Genomic DNA, 18,293 nt, shown 5'->3' on the forward strand with positions numbered 1-18,293 from the left:
TTACTTTTGCTCTTCTGATTCTCTCCCCCATCCCACTGGGGGCGGGAGGGTGAGCAAGCAGCTGTGTGGTGCTTGGTTGCTGACAGACATGCAGAACTGGGAAAGAAAGGTATAGAAAATGGAGTCTAAAAGAGATCATGTAATTAATTTAAATTTGTTTCTAATATTTCAGATTTTTCTTCTTGCCTGTCCTCCATGTCGGATTGCAATGATTCTCTTCAGGTAATGCCTCTTCCTTACTATATTTCTGTCTACTTGCATAAGGTTTTTTAGAAGTTAATCACAGCTTAAGTCATAAAATATTAAGATCTGTATCCAGTTGGAAAGGCAGATTGGTTGGATTGAAAAACTGACACCTTGAAAAAGGTCAGGACTTAAATAGTGGGTGTGGAGCCACGTACCCTTGGTTCTTTTGTACTGGTGGTTTTGGCCTCACTTAGGAAGATGAATTAGCTCAGTAACAGATGAGAATGCAGGCATCTTTCTACAGATTAATGTATGGGCTTGTGTAATTTGTCATGTGCCTTGTACTTTTTTTATTATCCTCACTAAAACTTAGTAACTGGGCTTCACTGAAGGCCATACATACAGTATGGGTCTAGTTTTAAAATTGTTGATAGAAGTTAAATAGTGAAAGCAAATTCTTGCTGACTTGGGTATTTCCCAAATCTATGCAATCTTTTCTAAAATATTGCGTATTGTCACTAACTTTAGGAAACACAGGAGTTTCTAATGTGCAGGAAGCTCTCATGGACTACTGCAGTAGAGTCCAGAAAGCAGCTCAGGGGTGTAACTAGTCATACTATGGGGAGGGTCAGGGGACTTCCCAGGCAGAATGGTCACCAGGAATGGCTGTAGTTGCCACTGTGACAGTTAACTCAGCTCTTTCTTGTCTTAGCCTAGGCAGTGACTGGAAAACTGATGCTGGGGGCATGCCTCATGAGTTGTTTTGGAACTGCTACTGTCTGTCTGCAACTTTTTCCTGCTGTTGCTTATTTAGGCAGGGAGTAGGCTGAGTACAGAGATACTGTGTTAGCGTCTCCATCTCGGAGAGCGTGAAAAGTGTGTGTGGTGTCCAGGAAATCCTGGATTTACCATGCGGTTGCAAAAGACTGGTTGCAGAGCGGAGGCCACAGTATTTGTTGTTTTTCAAAATGAGCCTTTCTAACACCCTGACAGCATATAAATTACATTGGAGAAACTGTTTTGAAATTGTAATACCTTTTTCCCCCTCAAGTTACTTCTAAATTCCTAACAGTTATGACAGGCAGTGGTTGTAGACGGTTTATTCTTTACTTTGTGTCTTATGTAAAGTAGACTGAAACAGTACTGACACTGTTTTTGTGTTCTTGTGATGTAACAGTGGTTCAGAAGAAGATGGCTGAAAGCTATACAAAATACAGTATTACAGTACTACTTTCCTGCCTTATTCTTTGCTTAAGACTTGCTGTTGCATTTTGACAAATGTAATTCTTTTATTTAAGGGACTTCTTCCAAATTCCTGAAGCTTTACTTTGAAGCTGTACATTTATCGAGTTAGACAGGAGTAAAAACCTTTATCAAATAGGCTATTTTAAGCTCTGAAAGACAAATGAACAGCAAAATTCCAACTATTTAGCAGCTTGCATCATGAACAGGATTAACACAAATGGGCAGTCCAGGCTTTCTAGGAATCAAAAGCTCATTATAGAAAGCAGTCCTACTTTAGGAGATTATTTCAGTATGTATTTAAAGAGAGGTTTTTGTCCTGGTTATTGCATTTAACAGTGGCTTTATTCAAATTGAAGCCAAAAAAATTTTCTTAAATCTCTTGCTACCTTTTCTTGAAGAAATACAACATACAATATGTGAAAACACTGCATTTTATTTCCATCTGTGAAAATAATATCACATCTGATTTCTAAGGTTGCAGATGCATATGCTGAATGGGGCCCTCTTGGCATTGCTGTTTCCTGTTGTTAATACACGCCTGGTGAGTGTACTGTACTTTTCCTCCTCCTTTTTTATTTATTTCTAAAAGCTTTTCTTTGGAAAGGTGTTAGACCTTTGCTTTGTTTGGCCTTTTAAAGTTAATTTTACCAGGCTGTAGATTCCTGGTACACGTCACTACAATGGAGCCAAAATACCAACCTTGGATCTTTTTGTGTTTATAAGTCAATGTGGAAAGCTAACACTGCTGTATTCTAAGTGTAGAAAAAACTACTTTGTCAATTCCATCCTACAGTTTAAATGGAGGGAAAACGTAATGGCTTTGAAAGAGACATTCATAGGTCAGCGTTGTGGCCTGTGGTCAAAATTCAGTTTCAGGCTTTTCAGACTACATGTAAATGTAAGATTCCTCAGGCATGGAAAATGCCAAATGTTGTTGTTGGTTGTTGCCCCCTCTCCCCCAACATTAGGCACAGCAGGTTTCTTTTTTTCCATCCAAGTTTTCAAATCTGCTATAAAACTCCTGTCTCCTGCACGAAAAATTAGCCTGTTGGTGTCCCTAGTAAGATTCTTAAATGTATCAAGAGTTAATGGTAAGAAAAGTTATCCTGAGTCTGAGCCATATGAAATATTTCTAAGGATTATTTTTAAGAGGTGTTATGCATGCATATGTAGGGGGTGTGTGTATGTATGCCTACGCACTTGTTCATTTTTTGTCATTTGACTTATTTGCAAAAATCTGTTGTTGCAGTTATTTAAATGCCTGTTTTAAGATAGAGTTCACTTAAATTTATCTGCTTACATGTTTATGGTGTCTGGATAAAGTACTTGTATCTATATTCATACAGCGTGTGAATTAATGATGTTATTAACAAAATTGTTGTGGACTTCAGACTCCATTACAGATCTCGTTAGTGGCTGTCCCTTTGCAAATCTTGACTGTCTTAATAAGATTAAGTATAAAAATCTGCATCTCTATTGAGCTTTATGGATGATATGCTGTGTTGACTGGCCACACTGGTAGCTAGGAGACCTGAAAACTGACAGTTTTATTGTAGGCTTGTAAATGGTTTCATTTTTCCCCTCTTTAAGACTATGAAATTCTGCACTGAGACACAGTTTAGTTACTGGAGAGAGTTTAATACATCTGTAGCCTTTTACATGTTAAAAATAATCTTCCATAAAGCACGACACACAGATGCACAGAGGTTGGATCATATTTTTCAGATTTCAGTGGATTTAGTAGTATAATAACGCTAGAGTTCTTTCAAGATTCACGTTGCCCTTCCTAATCTGGTAACTACATGTATTCTTTTCTATACTGTCACACCTTATGTGCAGTTTGCAATTATATTTTTAATAAAACTTGATACTGCTGAAGGGGCATCAAATGAATAAAACAAGTGTTTTTTCCTCATAAGGAGAACTCTTTTGTATTTCACACTTTCTAGTTTTTAAATAAATATAAACTTTAGCATAACAAATGATTTTTCTGGGTAACCTTTTAAGGATAAAATGTTGAGGTATTTAATAAATCATTAGCTTGTATTTTCTCTGCCATTATGATAGATCTTATTCATATTAGGGCAGTGGTGATTAAACAGGAAAAATACAGACTACTTACAAAATTATCTCCTTAATTAGGGATAGAGGAGCCAAAGGCTAATGTCCAAGAGCAAATATTTTTGGAATAAATACAACTTAGGATATTTTTGGCCTAACAGCTGCTTGCTAGGCTGTCCTCTTTTCAGTGTTTCTTCTGGCACAAGGTAATGTGGATGAGATGTTTTATAGCACTGCTGCTTTGACCCAGATTTTCTTGTGGTAGACATACATTCTGCTCTGCAACTGTCATTGTAGTTGTTTACACTGACATTGTCCTGAAAACAATAAATGTCCCTTAAAACTTAGTAGGAAGTTCAGAAAATTGCAATAATTTTGTCCATGCTGTCTGCTCTGGTTTGTAGTATGTAAGTGAAAAACTTGTGATTCAGTCAAGCATTGTTGTGTCTCTATGCCTCAACTTTTTAATTTCAGTTTCACAATACTTTAAGACAGATATTTTAGCTTGTACATGTTTCATACAAAAATTTAGTATACTTTATGTCTGTAAACAGTTGTAATATATAGCATGTGGCACAAAGAGCATGGAAAATTGGGCACCTAACCCAACTATTAATTTAGAAGTGAGGAGGGAGACGTTGTCTGGGGCAGAGAGTTCTGAGGTTGGTGGGAGCTGGCAAGCAGGAGCCTATTGCCTCCCATCACTTTGAGAGATTGTACCAAACTGATCTATTGCCCTAAGCACCGAAATGCCTTGCTGTTACCTTTCATAGTGTGAAATGTGTTTTATGAGTTATTTGATATACAGCTGGACATTGTCGTGTTGTAGGTAGTTTTCATTGTCTTCAGCTGACATTCTCCTAAACCTCTCTCTTCCATGTGGATTGCCTATTAGTTACCTTACAGGCAGCAGCTGATTACTGTTGAGCTGTAGTCTCTTTTTGGAGAAGCCTGCTAATTTAGCAAGTTCAGCAGTAGGCATGTACATGCTAGCTAGCAAATTGTGTATCATTATGGACACAAAAGCAGTGAGATGCAGGAGAAAATACTAGATGTACAGTTTTATTTGTAGATATCAATAACCTGAAAGGGGCAAGAGGCAGAAGATACAGAATGAAAGATAATAATTACGTCACCAGCTGATGGATGTTTGTTAAGGAACTAGCGGGTGTCAGGATTTTGATTCTAAATGTTAACCTGTTCAAAGTAATTTCCAGAACACCTCTTACAACATTTTGTGGCGCAGTCTGTTAGGGTCACATATTTTTGCTACCAATTATGTTACTTAATGCATTGTAAGTATTCTTTTTGTATATAAGATTCAATGCTAAATTATCCTGAAAAATAAATTTTTGGAAACTTTTAGCATAATTTGACATTTTTTATTTTCTTCTAATGTATCTGTTAAATTTCTTTAGAACCTCAGTAATTTCAAAACTATTCTTAAATATTTGGCTGTTGCCAGTGGAAATGGAGAGTTGAGATATTCATTGAAGCTACAATAGAAAGTTTCTACCTTCTGTTGTTTTAACCTTTCAGTGACACTATACTCATTAAAAATCTTGTTGGATTGTAATGGGCACCTGGGATGGTGTTCCAAAAACAATGTAGTCTGAAAGATGAGGTCAGTCTATTCTGTTCTTTCCAAGAAAATATTTTCCTGCCTTGGCATGATGTTGAGGTGTCAACAATTAACAGTCTTCAGCAACAGATGCACCCACTTGTATTTATTTGGCAACTAAATATTCCAGTTTTGCAAAATTATTTACAATGTGCTGATGGTGTTAATTTTTGTGCATTGGAATAGTCACTGGATAAAGACAAGACAGTTTGTTTCTTATTCAGTTAATGTTTGTGAGTTCTTATTACCCTTTCAGAAATAAAGGGTATTTTAATTTTCTCTCATAATTTCATTCCTTTCTCATGATGCAAGTCATTCTTGGTCAGCATTAATAATTCACATGGAAAAGAGGCTAATCTTTTATGACCTTTAAGTAAATAGAGAAGAAGATGCTAAGGGAATCAGATTGTTAGGTTCCCAAGTGGGAGCCTAGAAAGGTATAAGATATACAGGAGTAGAAAGATTTCTTTTTACTCTGTATTTATATTATATGGAATACAGTGTAGGTCTTGATAACCTAGCTATGCGAGTAAATTCACTTAACTGCCAAAAAGACTCCAAGTGTTTGGAGAGTAACTGGTTTTGTTTGAACTTTCATATTGCATTGATCACATTTTAAAGGAAACTCTTTCCACTGGTTTAAAAGTGGGTTTTTTTGCAAGCTGATGTCCTGAAAATGTTGATATAGATAAAGTACAAAACGGGACATGTCCCAGAGGTGTTGGACTTGCTGCCTCTGCTCACACAGCTGAGATGGTGCAGTTTTAATGTTTCCAGAAGCTGCTATATTCTATTATTAGAACTATTTGGCTTGAGAGGTACGCATTCTAAATCTGTTTTAGGAACAGAATCATACTCTGGGCAGTAGTTACAGTGCACTCTGTGTAGCGCCCCTGGTCATTGCCTACTGCATTTCTGTTGACTGTTAAGGTAATAATGCACTGTGCCTGAAATGCCTGTGCCTACACAGCAAAATGGAATAGGTTATGGTAGCACATTATGTCATATCTAAATTGGCTTAATCTAACTGGCACAAGGAAAAATAACGGAACAGTTGCACATTGGGGGCTGTTGAGAGATTGTGCTTTGGTTGCTAGTAGATGGTAAAGCCAAGGTTTCTGCATCTTTCAGCAGTTATCTATTCTATGTGCATTACAGTGGTATGGGTGTGTAAGTAGAGTCTACAATCACACTTTGATTTGATAATGTAAATCCACCTTCTGCTCATGGTGATGAGTAGTCCTAATATTACCTCTAGGGGAACTGGAAAATACTGTTTCTGAAATTGGTATTATTTACCTCATATAATTCCTGTTTTTGGACTTGACTCTACAAATGCCTGATTGTGTCCATCGTGTCATTCATGTGAGCTAGTTTGTATAATTAAATGGAGTGACCAGAAGACAGTGGTGCCTTTTTATGAGACACAATAAACACCAAATACAGTGCTAGTCAAATACTCAAAACACTGATAAAAGTCAAAACAAATGCATTCAGTTGAGATCAGCAGTGCACTGAACAATGCCTTTTCCTGATTTTGTCCATGAGCATCATCCTCTGTAGTGACAGGCCAAGTGTTGTGGTTTAACCCCAGCTGGCAGTTAAGCCCCCCCCCAGTCGCTCACTCACACCCCCCCCCCCCCCCCCCCCCGGTGGGATGGGGGAGAGAATCAGAAGGGTAAAAGGGAGAAAACGCATGGGTTGAGATAAAGACAGTTTAATAGGCAAAGCAAAAGCTGTGCACACAAGGAATCCATTCACTCCTTCCCATGGGCAGGCAGGTGGTCAGCCATCTCCAGGAAGGCAGGGCTCCATCACATGTAATGGTTACTTGGGAAAACAAACGCCATCACTCCCAACATCCTCCCTTCCTTCTTCATCCCCAGCTTTCTATGCTGAGCATGACGCCATACGGTGTGGAATGTCCCTTTGGTCAGTTGGGGTCAGCTGTCCCAGCTGTGTCCTCTCCCAGCTCCTTGTGCCCCTCCAGCCTCCTCGCTGGTGGGTGGGGTGAGAGGCAGAAAAGGCCTTGACTCAGTGTAAGCACTGCTCAGCAGTAACGAAATCATCCCTGTGTTATCAACACTGTTTCCAGCACAAATCCAAAACATGGTATGGGACCACCATACCAGCTGCTGTGAAGAAAATTAACTCTATCCCAGCCGAAGCCAGCACACCGAGAAAAAAATTGTCTCAAAACTTGTCAGAATTTTGGTATGTCATGAGTTGGAATCCTGGGGCCTTGTCCTAGCTGGATTTTCTGGAATTCATATACTAGTGAAAATACAGCCGTGTTCTTGTTTTGTTATGTTTCTGGTCCCCTCCACCCTTGTAGCAGAATATTATTTCTAGTCCTGCGTTCTAGGGTGTCTTCGCTCGACAGACTGTCAGCATGAGAGATGCTCTTTTGTAAACTCTCCTGAGCTGTAGAGCTCATGCATGCTAATGCTGCCTTTGGTAGCAGGTGCAGATTCTGATTCTTTCCCTCTGTATATATGCCCCACCCTAACGGGATTAATTGAAAATGAGAACTAGATAAAATTCATCGACAAACAGATCAATTAATGCTACTTTAAGGCAATTATAATTCCCTGCGTGACTGGATTGTGTAGAACGGCTGGGAGGGTGGATACTGCTTGAGACACCTATGTGAAACAGAGATTGTTTACTGGGATTCATCAACATGTGTTCATATCCGTTACAGACAAGCGGGTGTATGGCAGGAAATATGAATGAAACACTCTGCGCCTAGAATATGATGGAAAAGGAATTGTTGCAAATAAAATCTGCGATGCTGCTTTAGACAGTGATGCAGATGGGTGACAGCCCTGCTACTCCTTTATTTCATAGCGCTTTGCTGTTGACATCAATGCCAATATTAACATAAAATTTTTTCCCAGTCTACTCTTTCCCAATATTCAAATATATGGGAATGTCTTTTCTGATCTATGCCAGACGTATAAGCTGGTGCCTGAGCTGTAGAACTGCCTGCATAGTCTAACAGTAACTTGAGCATGGGTCAGCTTCTTGGCTGTGCCAGTTTGGATGTACGCTGGAGAAAGGAGTGCTGGTAAGACTGGAAATAGTCTGTTTTCCAAATGCCACTTGTGTTCGGCATTTGTTTTGTGTTGTTTTCTTCTAAGTCTTCATGTCTGTTTTTAGACCATTCTTCTAAGCTGCTCTGGCAGCTATTTCTTCTCTGCCAAATAAGTAATTCACTGTCACAATCCTAAATGTGCTGAGAAGTAACCACTATGTTACATGGGCTTAGTAGCTGTTTGCCCCGTGATTTTTGTATTGTATAGCTTTATACAGGTTCCTCCTCTGTTGTTTAATCTGTTCTGTGGTCTGCTTTGCTGGTAAAAAGAAAAACCTATTTCTGGTTTCTTTCTTTGATTACTGATTATGTTTAGGAAACTAGTTACTGATTACAGGTTATGAATCTGAGTCACTGATTACGCCTAAGAAGGTGACTGGTTCAGAATGACATTTGATGTTCACTAGACTTCATGCTAGATGTGCTACAGAAAAGACCAGAATCTGGGAGTTGAATTCCTTCTGTTTCTTTTTCTGCCATACTCTGCAGTCTTTGTAGAGGATGATGAAGGGAGAGCTCTTGCACAGTACAGTGCTTGAGCTGTTGTTGCAAATACAAGGCCAGGGTATCAATAATTAACAGAGGCAGACGTACTACTTTCGGAAAACAGAGCAAAGTGGTAACCTCTTAGCCCACTGAAAACCAACTGCTGTGTCTAAGTGGGTTTAAACTAGTTTAAACTAGTGTTGTGTGCCATACTCTTTCGGGGGGAAACTCTCATCTGAATATCTGACTTTTGGGCTCAACTCTACTGCTGTCTTGAAGAGATTTTTCTAAAGCTTAGTGCAGTCAATGGAAAGACCTAGTTGTTCCTTAGGGCAGTAGCTGGTTTAAGTTAGGACATCAGGTACAGGCTCAGAGGACTGCTGTTGGTAGCTGTGGCTCTTCATGCTCAGAGATGCAAGGGTGAGCTCTAATCCTTTGTGATACAGTTTCTCCTTTCCACAGTCTCGCGAGCAATGTAAGCAGCTGCTCGGAGTTTAGGTAGACTAGTAGAACTGTGCATAACTTACCTGTTCCTGGGGTGGAGGTCTACTGCCTGCTCACTATCCTTGGTACTTTCCAGAGGGCCTTTAGCATGTGTCCAGGGAATGTGGCACTTTTGAATCTGGATCATACCAGGCTGATGTGGGGGCTAGAAGCGCATGTGGCTGCTTTGAGCCAAGTTCTTCCTGGAGGAACGAAACACCATTTATTTTCTGACAGAAACTTCATTACAAAATATAAAAAGTGAATAGTCTGAGTATTTATTTCCAGAGTACTTTGTTAGCATGTTTTGATCTTGTATGTTAGAGGAATTGTGTATGTCAGTATTAGTTTGGTGTGTTTTGAAACGTATATTATTTTATACCAGTGTTTAAAACCTATGAATGGATGAAGCAGATTTGCTTTGTCACAAGTAAGAATCTTTAAAGGAGAAAAACTTACTTATTGTCTTGAGTAACAGAGTAGCCTGTCCTCTGTACTCATTTACACTGTTAAGGGAGCCTAGAATATAAGTTAGTAGAAGAAATAGGTAATTTGTCTTTTTGTCTTGTACCATTAGTTGTTTTAAGATTCTGAGTAAGGGAAAGAAGGCAGCTGGCAAGGGAGACAGGAGGTTAGTACAGAAAAAACAGCAAATAAATTGACAATTAATATAGCGTTCAGATGAGTCTATCTTGGTAACAAATATCCAGTGATTCTGCATCTCTCTGGGGGCAGGTGTGGCTGAAGAAATGTACCATGCACATCACTGGTTTGTTACTAGGGAAATGCTGCTCTTTAGACTGCTTGCTAGGTTTCCACACTGGCATCTGACAGGAGAGGCCGAGTCTCTTGGGGCCTATGAAGAGGGTCCACTTCGGAGATTGTTGGAGTCTGGGTTTAAATACATGTAGCCTTCACGGGTGCCTATGGTCAAGTATTATTTTGACTCAATATTTTGACTTAGTTTGTTCTGTAAGGAAGTGTTGCTTTGTTTTGTTTTGTTTTTTAATTCCTCAAACTTTACCACTTGCTGAAGTGTGTGCTTGTTTTCACAAAGAGGTTCTTTAAATCCAAGATTGATGGGTGATCCCTTCTACCTTGTCTTCACTTGCAGTTCCTCTTTGCATATAAAAGGTACCTATCTGCTGTCTGTGAGCAGTCTTTCATTGATAAAACAATTTATAGACAAGCCCTTTAGAGCTAGGTGAGTCAGTTGCTCAGTACAAGTTTATAGTTCATCTTTTGTTTGTTGTTTTTCTGTTTGTTGTAGCCTGGCTGTACAACTTGAGTGCTTGGGTGTACAGAAATTCTACTTTTGCAGCTCTATACCAGGAAATGCATTTGCATAATTAGCCAGCCTTTGGAACAAGCCATCTTTTATAGTGAAAACAAGATGTTTTGTTTTACACAAAAAAGATATTGTCAACACTACTGCAGCAGAACAACTGTTACTCTGTTCTCAGAAGTGTCCTGAGCGTAGTGTTTGTGTAACTGAGCCTCACAACTCAGCGAGTGTAGAAGCCCTTATGAAACCACAGATACTAAATAGAGAATGCTCCTTGGCAGGAGTGAGTGCCTCACGTTGTGGTGTTTATATCAGGAGCTATTGTTTCTGAAGCGTGCCTGTTCCAACTGGGAGAGGTACAGCTTTCTCTCCAGTTAGGAAAACTGCTTTAGCCTCTTTCCAAATAATTTTGATTCCCTCACTTTGCCCTCTGTATCTTTCAACAAGGGACAGCAGGAAAGGTTCAGATTCAGGAAACCTCACAACTTCCATGAAGTTCTTGCTTTTGCGTGCTATTATCTTGCTTGGTTTTATGTTTTGATACAGAATACTTGGAATAAAATGATCCAGCAGATTGTATGGAAGATTTTTTTAGCTTAGTCTCCCAAGAGTTGGCTGAGCATCGTGGAGGTTGCAATCAGGACACTGATAGTGTTCAGCTGGGGGATGCCAGGACTAGCAGAATGCAGCTCTTGGTTTTAGCATCTTTGACATTCAAAATAGGATATAAGAATTGTTGTTGAATTTAAAAGGCCACTTTTTATTAAAAGGTCACAATATTAATTACTAGCTGTTTATTGACTGCTATTTAGGAAGAAAACCAAACTCTGTTTCAACCTCTCTTTACTTCTGTTGATGTAGAAATTTTTGTAGTGTTTCTGTTTCAGCCCTATGACTTCAGTGTCTCAGAACAATAATAGAAAAGGAAGGCTTTTTTTTTTTTTTTCCTTCCCAACAGACAAGCCACGATGGTAGGACTTGTATCTGGATTCACTTTAGTCTGTAGAATGATAGAATGAGTCTGCATTTGAACCAAAGCTAATGGCTTGGTGTTATTCCTGTGAAATTTCATATTTGTGTAGTGGTATTGTCCAGTTTTCATTTCTGAAAAATAATGGAAAAGTATGTCTTTTCACCTTTGTAATTGAGCTGCAGCAAGAAGTTGAATTCTGAAGTTTGAATTTGAATCTTTCCTACTACTGTTCAGTTTTAAATGTGTTGCTTTAGTTTAACAAATAGATATAGGCAAAGGCATTTACAGATGGGAATAACTTTCAAATACAGTGCATCACCTTTTCTAACTGATAAAGAGCTAGAATTAGTTGGGTCTGGATTAAGGGGCTCAAATTAAACTCAGAGTTGTGGTTCAAGTTATTTTTAGCACAGTATTATTTTAGCACAGTCTGTCTGACTTCTCCTCTAAGAAGTAACATGAATTCAACTAAACACACAAATTACTAACTGTAATTTCCCAGAAGTTGTCAGCAGGTGAGAAATACCTGATTTACTACTAACTGGTAACTTGTTTACATACATCCTTCTGCAGCTTCTCTTTAAATCCAATAAAATATTGGTTATTTTATATTTTACTTTATGTTTGGTGGAGCTTAGCTTAGCTTAGTTTCACACAAGCATGCTGATTGCTATAAATCAGGTCTTTTGATTTTTGCACCTCCTCAGTAATTACTTTTATATATTTATTTATATACTTTTATATATAAAAGACCTCATTTATAGAGTTCTATCACTCACAAGGTAGCAATTATCTTTTCTTTCTGAATAGGCTTCTGTCATATGGGGTGTGTATAGTTTCTGGTTTGATTACTTTAGGGTTTTGCATTGTTATTGGTAATTTATGCTAACTAAGGGAAAAGAGCAATCTCATGTTATTCCTTTTTTGTGCTTCTGGCTAATTTTGAGAATTGTCTGCTTGAAGTGCTGCATTGCGTTTGTGGCAAGGGGAATGGAATGGTTACAGTTAGCTGCACTTTCAAAGCACTCTCTTTGTTAATATACATAGGTGATAAAATAACTGAACTGAAGGGATTGTCATGGGTCATAAGGAGAATGGTTCCTTGTAACTCAGGTGTTAGTGATGAAAAACATTTACAAATATTTTCCTTATTCTACAGCTTCCATTTGAAATGGAAATATATTACATCCAGCATGTGATGCTTTATGTTGTGCCCATCTATCTGCTGCGGAAAGGAGGTAGGTTGGCAATTTACTCTATATGTATTGAATTGGTCCCATGCAATGAAAAAGCTGTGCTTAATGGTTACCACAGGCTACCTCTTACTCTTTTTTTACCAGTTTTCTCTATGTTGTTACTTAATAGTTTCTGATGTTATGTTGGAGTTGTAACCTGGGTAACAAAGACTTGTGTCAGGCAGTGAAATGGGAATAAAAAAATGCCCTTTTGCCCAAAGTTATCAAGAATGTATTGGCATAATGTGCACTGTCTTCTTGAGTAGCATCTCTGCCATCTTGCAGTATTCCAAGTTGTTGGTGGGATGTATTTTTAAGACTTTTGCCTTCTTGGATGTCTCTTGAAGTACTGCAACTTAAAATGAGCTGAAAAAAAGTTATTATTATATCCCCATGTAAATATTAGTTGTCTAGTTAGATAAATTCCTGAAATTCTGAAGCTCTAATGAAATGTAGTGACACGTATTAGTGAAATGAACTAGCTTGCTTGTTATCTCTTCTAACAAGATTAGTATCTTGCGTTCACCAATACCATAATAGCTCAGTAAGTCTGGGAATCCCAAATTGTTCCATTGGCCAGTGATTTTTCTGATTGTCGCTCCTTAGAAGGGAATACAGTATGTATTCATCTGGTGTGATGCTCTGCCCCCCTCTAGCGTTGACATGCCTCCAGCTGCATTTTCTAGTAGAGCTAAATTGTTTCATCCAGGAAATAAAAGATGATAATTTATGGCCCAGATGTTCAGTGGCCTTTAATGAAAACCCTGAGGATGTGATGTCAAGCAATGGGATACAATTTAGCAAATGCTCAGAACAAGCATAGTCAACCTCCTCCATTCCGGTGAATCTTTTGTATTTTATACCAGCAGTCACTTGTAATCCTTCACGCTTATTTCACTATAGGTTTGTAACCTTTTTGTTTTTCACTGCTGGTATTCACTTCACTTTTTTTTTTCACTGCTGAGTGAAACTAAATTAAAATGATCCAAAGGAAAGAGTGAAGTATCATACTTCAGAAGACCATTCTGGTTCTTTCTCTTACCAGAGAAATATACCAGCCACATTTAATTTTAATCCATCTTTGATATCTTAAAATTCTGGCAAATAATGCTAAAGTGCAGAATAGTTGCAGAAGTTACACAAATTCCTAATCATTGCAGTGGGGAGAGGGGGGAGAAAGTGTGAAGAGCCACGTAGTACACTGTAGGCGATGAGAAACCAAGCTCCTGTGATGTCACTAAACCACTTCTTTTGATGGCCTTGAAGTTCCCATATAACACCATTTTAAGACATGTATTTCTTTTGCTTTAAAGTTTGGCCTTGGATGTCGCTTGATGTGTTCCTTGGTTGGTTGGTTTGGGTTTTTGTTTGTTTTGGAGTAAAGGTTCTCTGGGTTCTTCAGCGCCTGTTTCCTGGGCTGACAGGACTGTAGCTGCAGTTTGAAGGGCTCCGTGTTGTACAGTTCTCACCTTAGTGCAGTTTTCTAAATTTTTGCCCTTTGTTAATTTACAGGTATTTGCTGCCATCTAATGTTGATATGAGAGCAGTGAAATTCTAAAAGAACTTTGTTGGCTAAGTATCAGTTGAGATTGCCCTAGGCTGTGTAGCTAAGAACTGTTCATTTTCTTACGCAGTTGGCTCCTGATCACTTGACTGACTGTAATACCTTGGTAGCAAAATGCCCATGGGCTTCTGTAGTAGTTATGGCTAGTGCCACAGGAGACCTAATGTATGATTTTTGACGGAAAAACTACTCAGCCTGGAAACATTTGTTAATATTTTGTCATTTCACTAGAATCTTTGTTTAAAGTACTTTCTGAGTAGATCACACCCTTTATCCTAACTATATATTGTGAAAATTGCTTTTTCATCACTGCTGTTGATCTGCATGCAGCTTTATTTCCGTATTTTAAATAGAAATGTCCATCTGTGAATCTCTGGGTTATCTATGGGAGAAGTAATTGAAGAGTAGTAAAATTGGAAAAATTAGAAGGAATGGATTGTATATGGAAAAATATACTACTTCAGTTTTATTTGGAATCTGCCAATATTACTGATGGCCTTAATAGGATCTCAGTCATAATACTAACATTTCTCAAAGGAAGGTTGAGCAGAACACCTGAAGCAGAGTTGATTTGAGGCTCACTCTATGCAGAACTGCATGTCCAAGTTTGTTGACATGCTAATCAAGTACACCAGTCATGCACACACATTCAATTACCTGTTGAAGTGTTTCCTTTTTGAAAGGAGACTGGGTGACAGTAAGCAAGGGCTGTAATAATGTATTTTCTTTCTCTCCCTGCTATTCATTACAGTGGCAAAGACAGGTCATGTTGCCCTGGCAGCATCACCTTCATGTCCCCCCCCATGTAAGTGTGGGGGCTTTACCATGCTTAGGATCAAATTGATGAGGGAGATGTTCAGAACTCAGGCTTCAGTGTTGCACAGTGAACTCGCTGAAGCTCAAGGATGTATTCCCTCTTGGGGATTAAGACCTCTTTCTCTCTTCCTCTTCCCTCTGCCTTGAATGAATATAAATTTCCATACTTCCCTGTCTAACGTATTTCTTTCCAAGTGCACATATGCATGTATACATACACATGCATGCCAGGCTTATGTGACAAAATAAATGCTTATGTGCTGTGGCTCAGATATTTCTTGGCTGCAATAAGAGGCTCTCATGCAAAATAGATGTAGTGCAGATACAACAGGCCAGCATAGGAGATTCCTAACTCAAGGCAGTTCTTAAATGAAGTATATCTGCCATTGGCAACTTTTTTGCTGAATGGATCTCACCTTGTATTACTTGTGAACCCTGCCAAAAATCATAGTATGCATCTGGGCAGGACACAGCATTCCTGAAATAGCTGGATAGGCTGAACCGGAGCTGTAGATCACTCTTTTCTCTTGTCCTTAGGAGGTGAGACCCTTGCTTCCCTGTCAAAAAAAGTATGAATGCTTTTGTAGCCTCTGGATTGGTTTACTGTTGCATCATCTGCATGCTAGGATTGGCAAAAGGGAGGTGCAGTGAATGAATTGTCAAGGTGGAAAGAAGAAGACAGGAACCACAGCAGCACAGATTTAGACCATGAAACCAACCCCTTCATTGAAAAGCTCCTCAAACCACTTTCGTCTACAACTAAGCTGGTCTTCTGAAGCATAGGAGTATGCTCAGATACTTTATGCTGCTGGGATACAGATTGCTGATAGAAGGCTTAGGGAGGTGGCAGCTGAGGAAGTGTAATGTCTCAAACTGCCACAACTATTTCAACAGTGCATTAACCTGACCTTCTAAGATCAAGGTGTCGGAGCCTTTCAGTGGTGTTCAGGACAACTTCGTTTTTCTAACTATATACTCTTCACATAATGAAGAAAAATCTAGTTTGCAGTGCATCAGCCTTAGAGACTCACAGTTCTTGACTGTCTTAGTCCTTATGCTAGTTTGGTCAGATTTTCGAATGGATTTGACAAGAGCAGATGGGCATCTTATTTCAGAGCTTCAAATCATACTCAAATTTAATCAAAGTGGAATTGTTATTTCCTGAGTGCTGTGAGCAAATGATATAATTCCACAACAGTTTGAAATAAGAGTTAATTTATAGCAGCTCCCTAGCAGTGGAGTTCAGGAGATAATATTTCTTGTGTTTTGAGCATTATGTAGTTGACTTAATAACAATGAAGTAGAAAAGGATGTTGGTGTTTTTTTAGGATTTTGTCACTTGAAGGAGCAATCTCATGTGTGAAGAGCTGTACCTGAAGTTCCAGGATATCATGTATGCTTAATCAGAGACCTTTGTATTGGTGTCACTGAATTCTCAAAATTCACAACTCAAATACAGGTTGTCCACACTGTGGAGAGAATAAGTTGATTTGGTTGTGGGGTTTTTTTTGTTTTTTTTTTTTGGGGGGGGGGGGGGGGGAGTGTTCTTTTGGAGCCAAAACTGACAGTAATGGCCTTGCAAATTCTCGACCCAAAACTGACAGTAATGGCCTTGCAAATTCTCGACAGTCCTGTGGTCTGGCCCCATGTATTTTAAGAGCTGATGCACCATTGTACAGCTGTGCACAAGTGGACAAACTTATACACCCTAAATAATTAAGTAGGTGAGTTGTTTGCTGGGAGTAGAGTCTGAATTTTCAGCTTATAAGGCACGTGTTCTATCTTTATAAACAATAAAGAACTGTCTCTGATGCAAGTCATAAAGCCATTTTCTTTTTTTAAGTGTCTTCAAAAGTGGCATCAGAAGAGATGAAGTTCTATGGCATTGTCAGAAAGTCAGTAGAAGTTGACCCCCCCCCCCCTTCTCCTTTCTTCCCCTCTCATGGAGCATGCCTCTCGCACTTCAGAAGATGGACAGAAGCAGCTCTGTATAGCCAGCTTGCTTAAGGGCAGTGCAGTGTTTCTTACCTAATGAGAAGCTGGGCTAAGTTGTAAGATGTAGAACACAGATACCAAGTACAGACGAAAGGATCATTTTTCCTGTGGCTGTAAACTAGGAAAGCGCAATTAAAGCAACTGAGGATCTAAACTTGTGCTTTCCATTGGCTGTTAGGACATGCTGGCCAGAGTGAGGGATTGCCATAAAGACATTTCTATCTGTAGTACCCTTTCCCAGCCACTTCCCCACATTGTGACACTTGCCTGTATTTAGCAGTATCTTTCCTTGGCTTTTAAATAGAGTTATAAAGCAGGCTTTATTATATACCTTAGTAGTAATCCAGGAAAAAAAAATCACTATATATTTGAATATAGTTAGGTAGTCATGAATCTAGTTTATCTGCATCCTCATTCAAATGCTTGATAATGAGCGGTACAGCTCTTTCACTGAAACTCTTAATTACTTGGAGACCTGTCAAGTCTTGTGTCTTATTCTCCTACTCTCCTGCTGACAGCTTCCATGTTCCTATTCCAGCTTTTCTTTACCTCCTGAATCCCATGTTGAGACGTAAATGCCTGGTTCGCTGTCCAGCTGTGCTTGTGCTACGGCACCTCGAGCAGCGGGGTAGCTGTGGCCCTGCTCAGCAACTGGAGGTGTGCTGGCGCTCTGGCTCAGGCTCATGCTGCAGTCTCTCTTGTAGCGCGATCGTTTCAGGATAATCTTGTTTGATGATTAAAGAGAGCTGGAGAGGAAGAGGAGGGGACATGTCTCTGTCGTGTGACCCTCTGAGCTTTATGCACGGGGCAGTTACAGTTCCTTTGAAACTATGGTGGCCTATTATAAAACACTTAAAACTAAATAAGGAAGTTAATGTGGCATTCTCTGAGCGGGCCCAAGGTCTGTTAAAGACCTCTCTCTCTGTAGGAGATAGAGAAGTTTAGAAGGGTATGTACCAGTATATGGAAGAACTACTGCTATATGAAGGAAGAGGAAGAACTGCTGCTGCTCCTTGATGGAATATAAAAAATGGTTCCCGAGAGGAGCAAGTAATATAAGGCCCCTGGCTGAGCTGATGCTGATGACAGTAGCTGGCATTCAGGGAAATAGAAATCTCCTGGCATAAGGTAGTATTTTGAAATCTACACATAGATTCAGAACAGCTGTAGGGGAAACAGTGGATTTCAGGCTCATCCTCTTGAGAACGTTTTTCCTGTTTTCTCCTGGAAAGGAAGTTTAGTCTCT

At 39.2% G+C, this 18,293-nt stretch overlaps 1 protein-coding gene and 1 long non-coding RNA gene across 2 annotated transcripts in view; one reads left to right on the forward strand and one right to left on the reverse strand.

The window, feature by feature from the left end:
- The window catches only part of TMEM164 (transmembrane protein 164), a 50,906-nt gene that overhangs the window by 21,380 nt on the left and 11,233 nt on the right, over window positions 1–18,293 (forward strand). Inside the window, exons 3-5 of the mRNA XM_072876654.1 lie at window positions 173–222; window positions 1,906–1,972; window positions 12,597–12,675. Coding sequence (XP_072732755.1) covers window positions 173–222; window positions 1,906–1,972; window positions 12,597–12,675 — 196 coding nt within the window. The remainder of the gene's footprint in view (window positions 1–172; window positions 223–1,905; window positions 1,973–12,596; window positions 12,676–18,293) is intronic.
- Window positions 6,912–17,784, reverse strand: LOC140658362 (uncharacterized). Its single transcript, XR_012044710.1, has 4 exons — window positions 17,597–17,784; window positions 15,469–15,609; window positions 9,224–9,382; window positions 6,912–7,111 (listed from the first exon to the last, which is right to left on the reverse strand). It is a non-coding gene; the product is annotated as an uncharacterized lncRNA (long non-coding RNA).

Source organism: Ciconia boyciana, chromosome 12 (assembly GCF_034638445.1).
Source record: "Ciconia boyciana chromosome 12, ASM3463844v1, whole genome shotgun sequence".
NCBI classification, from domain to species: domain Eukaryota; kingdom Metazoa; phylum Chordata; class Aves; order Ciconiiformes; family Ciconiidae; genus Ciconia; species Ciconia boyciana.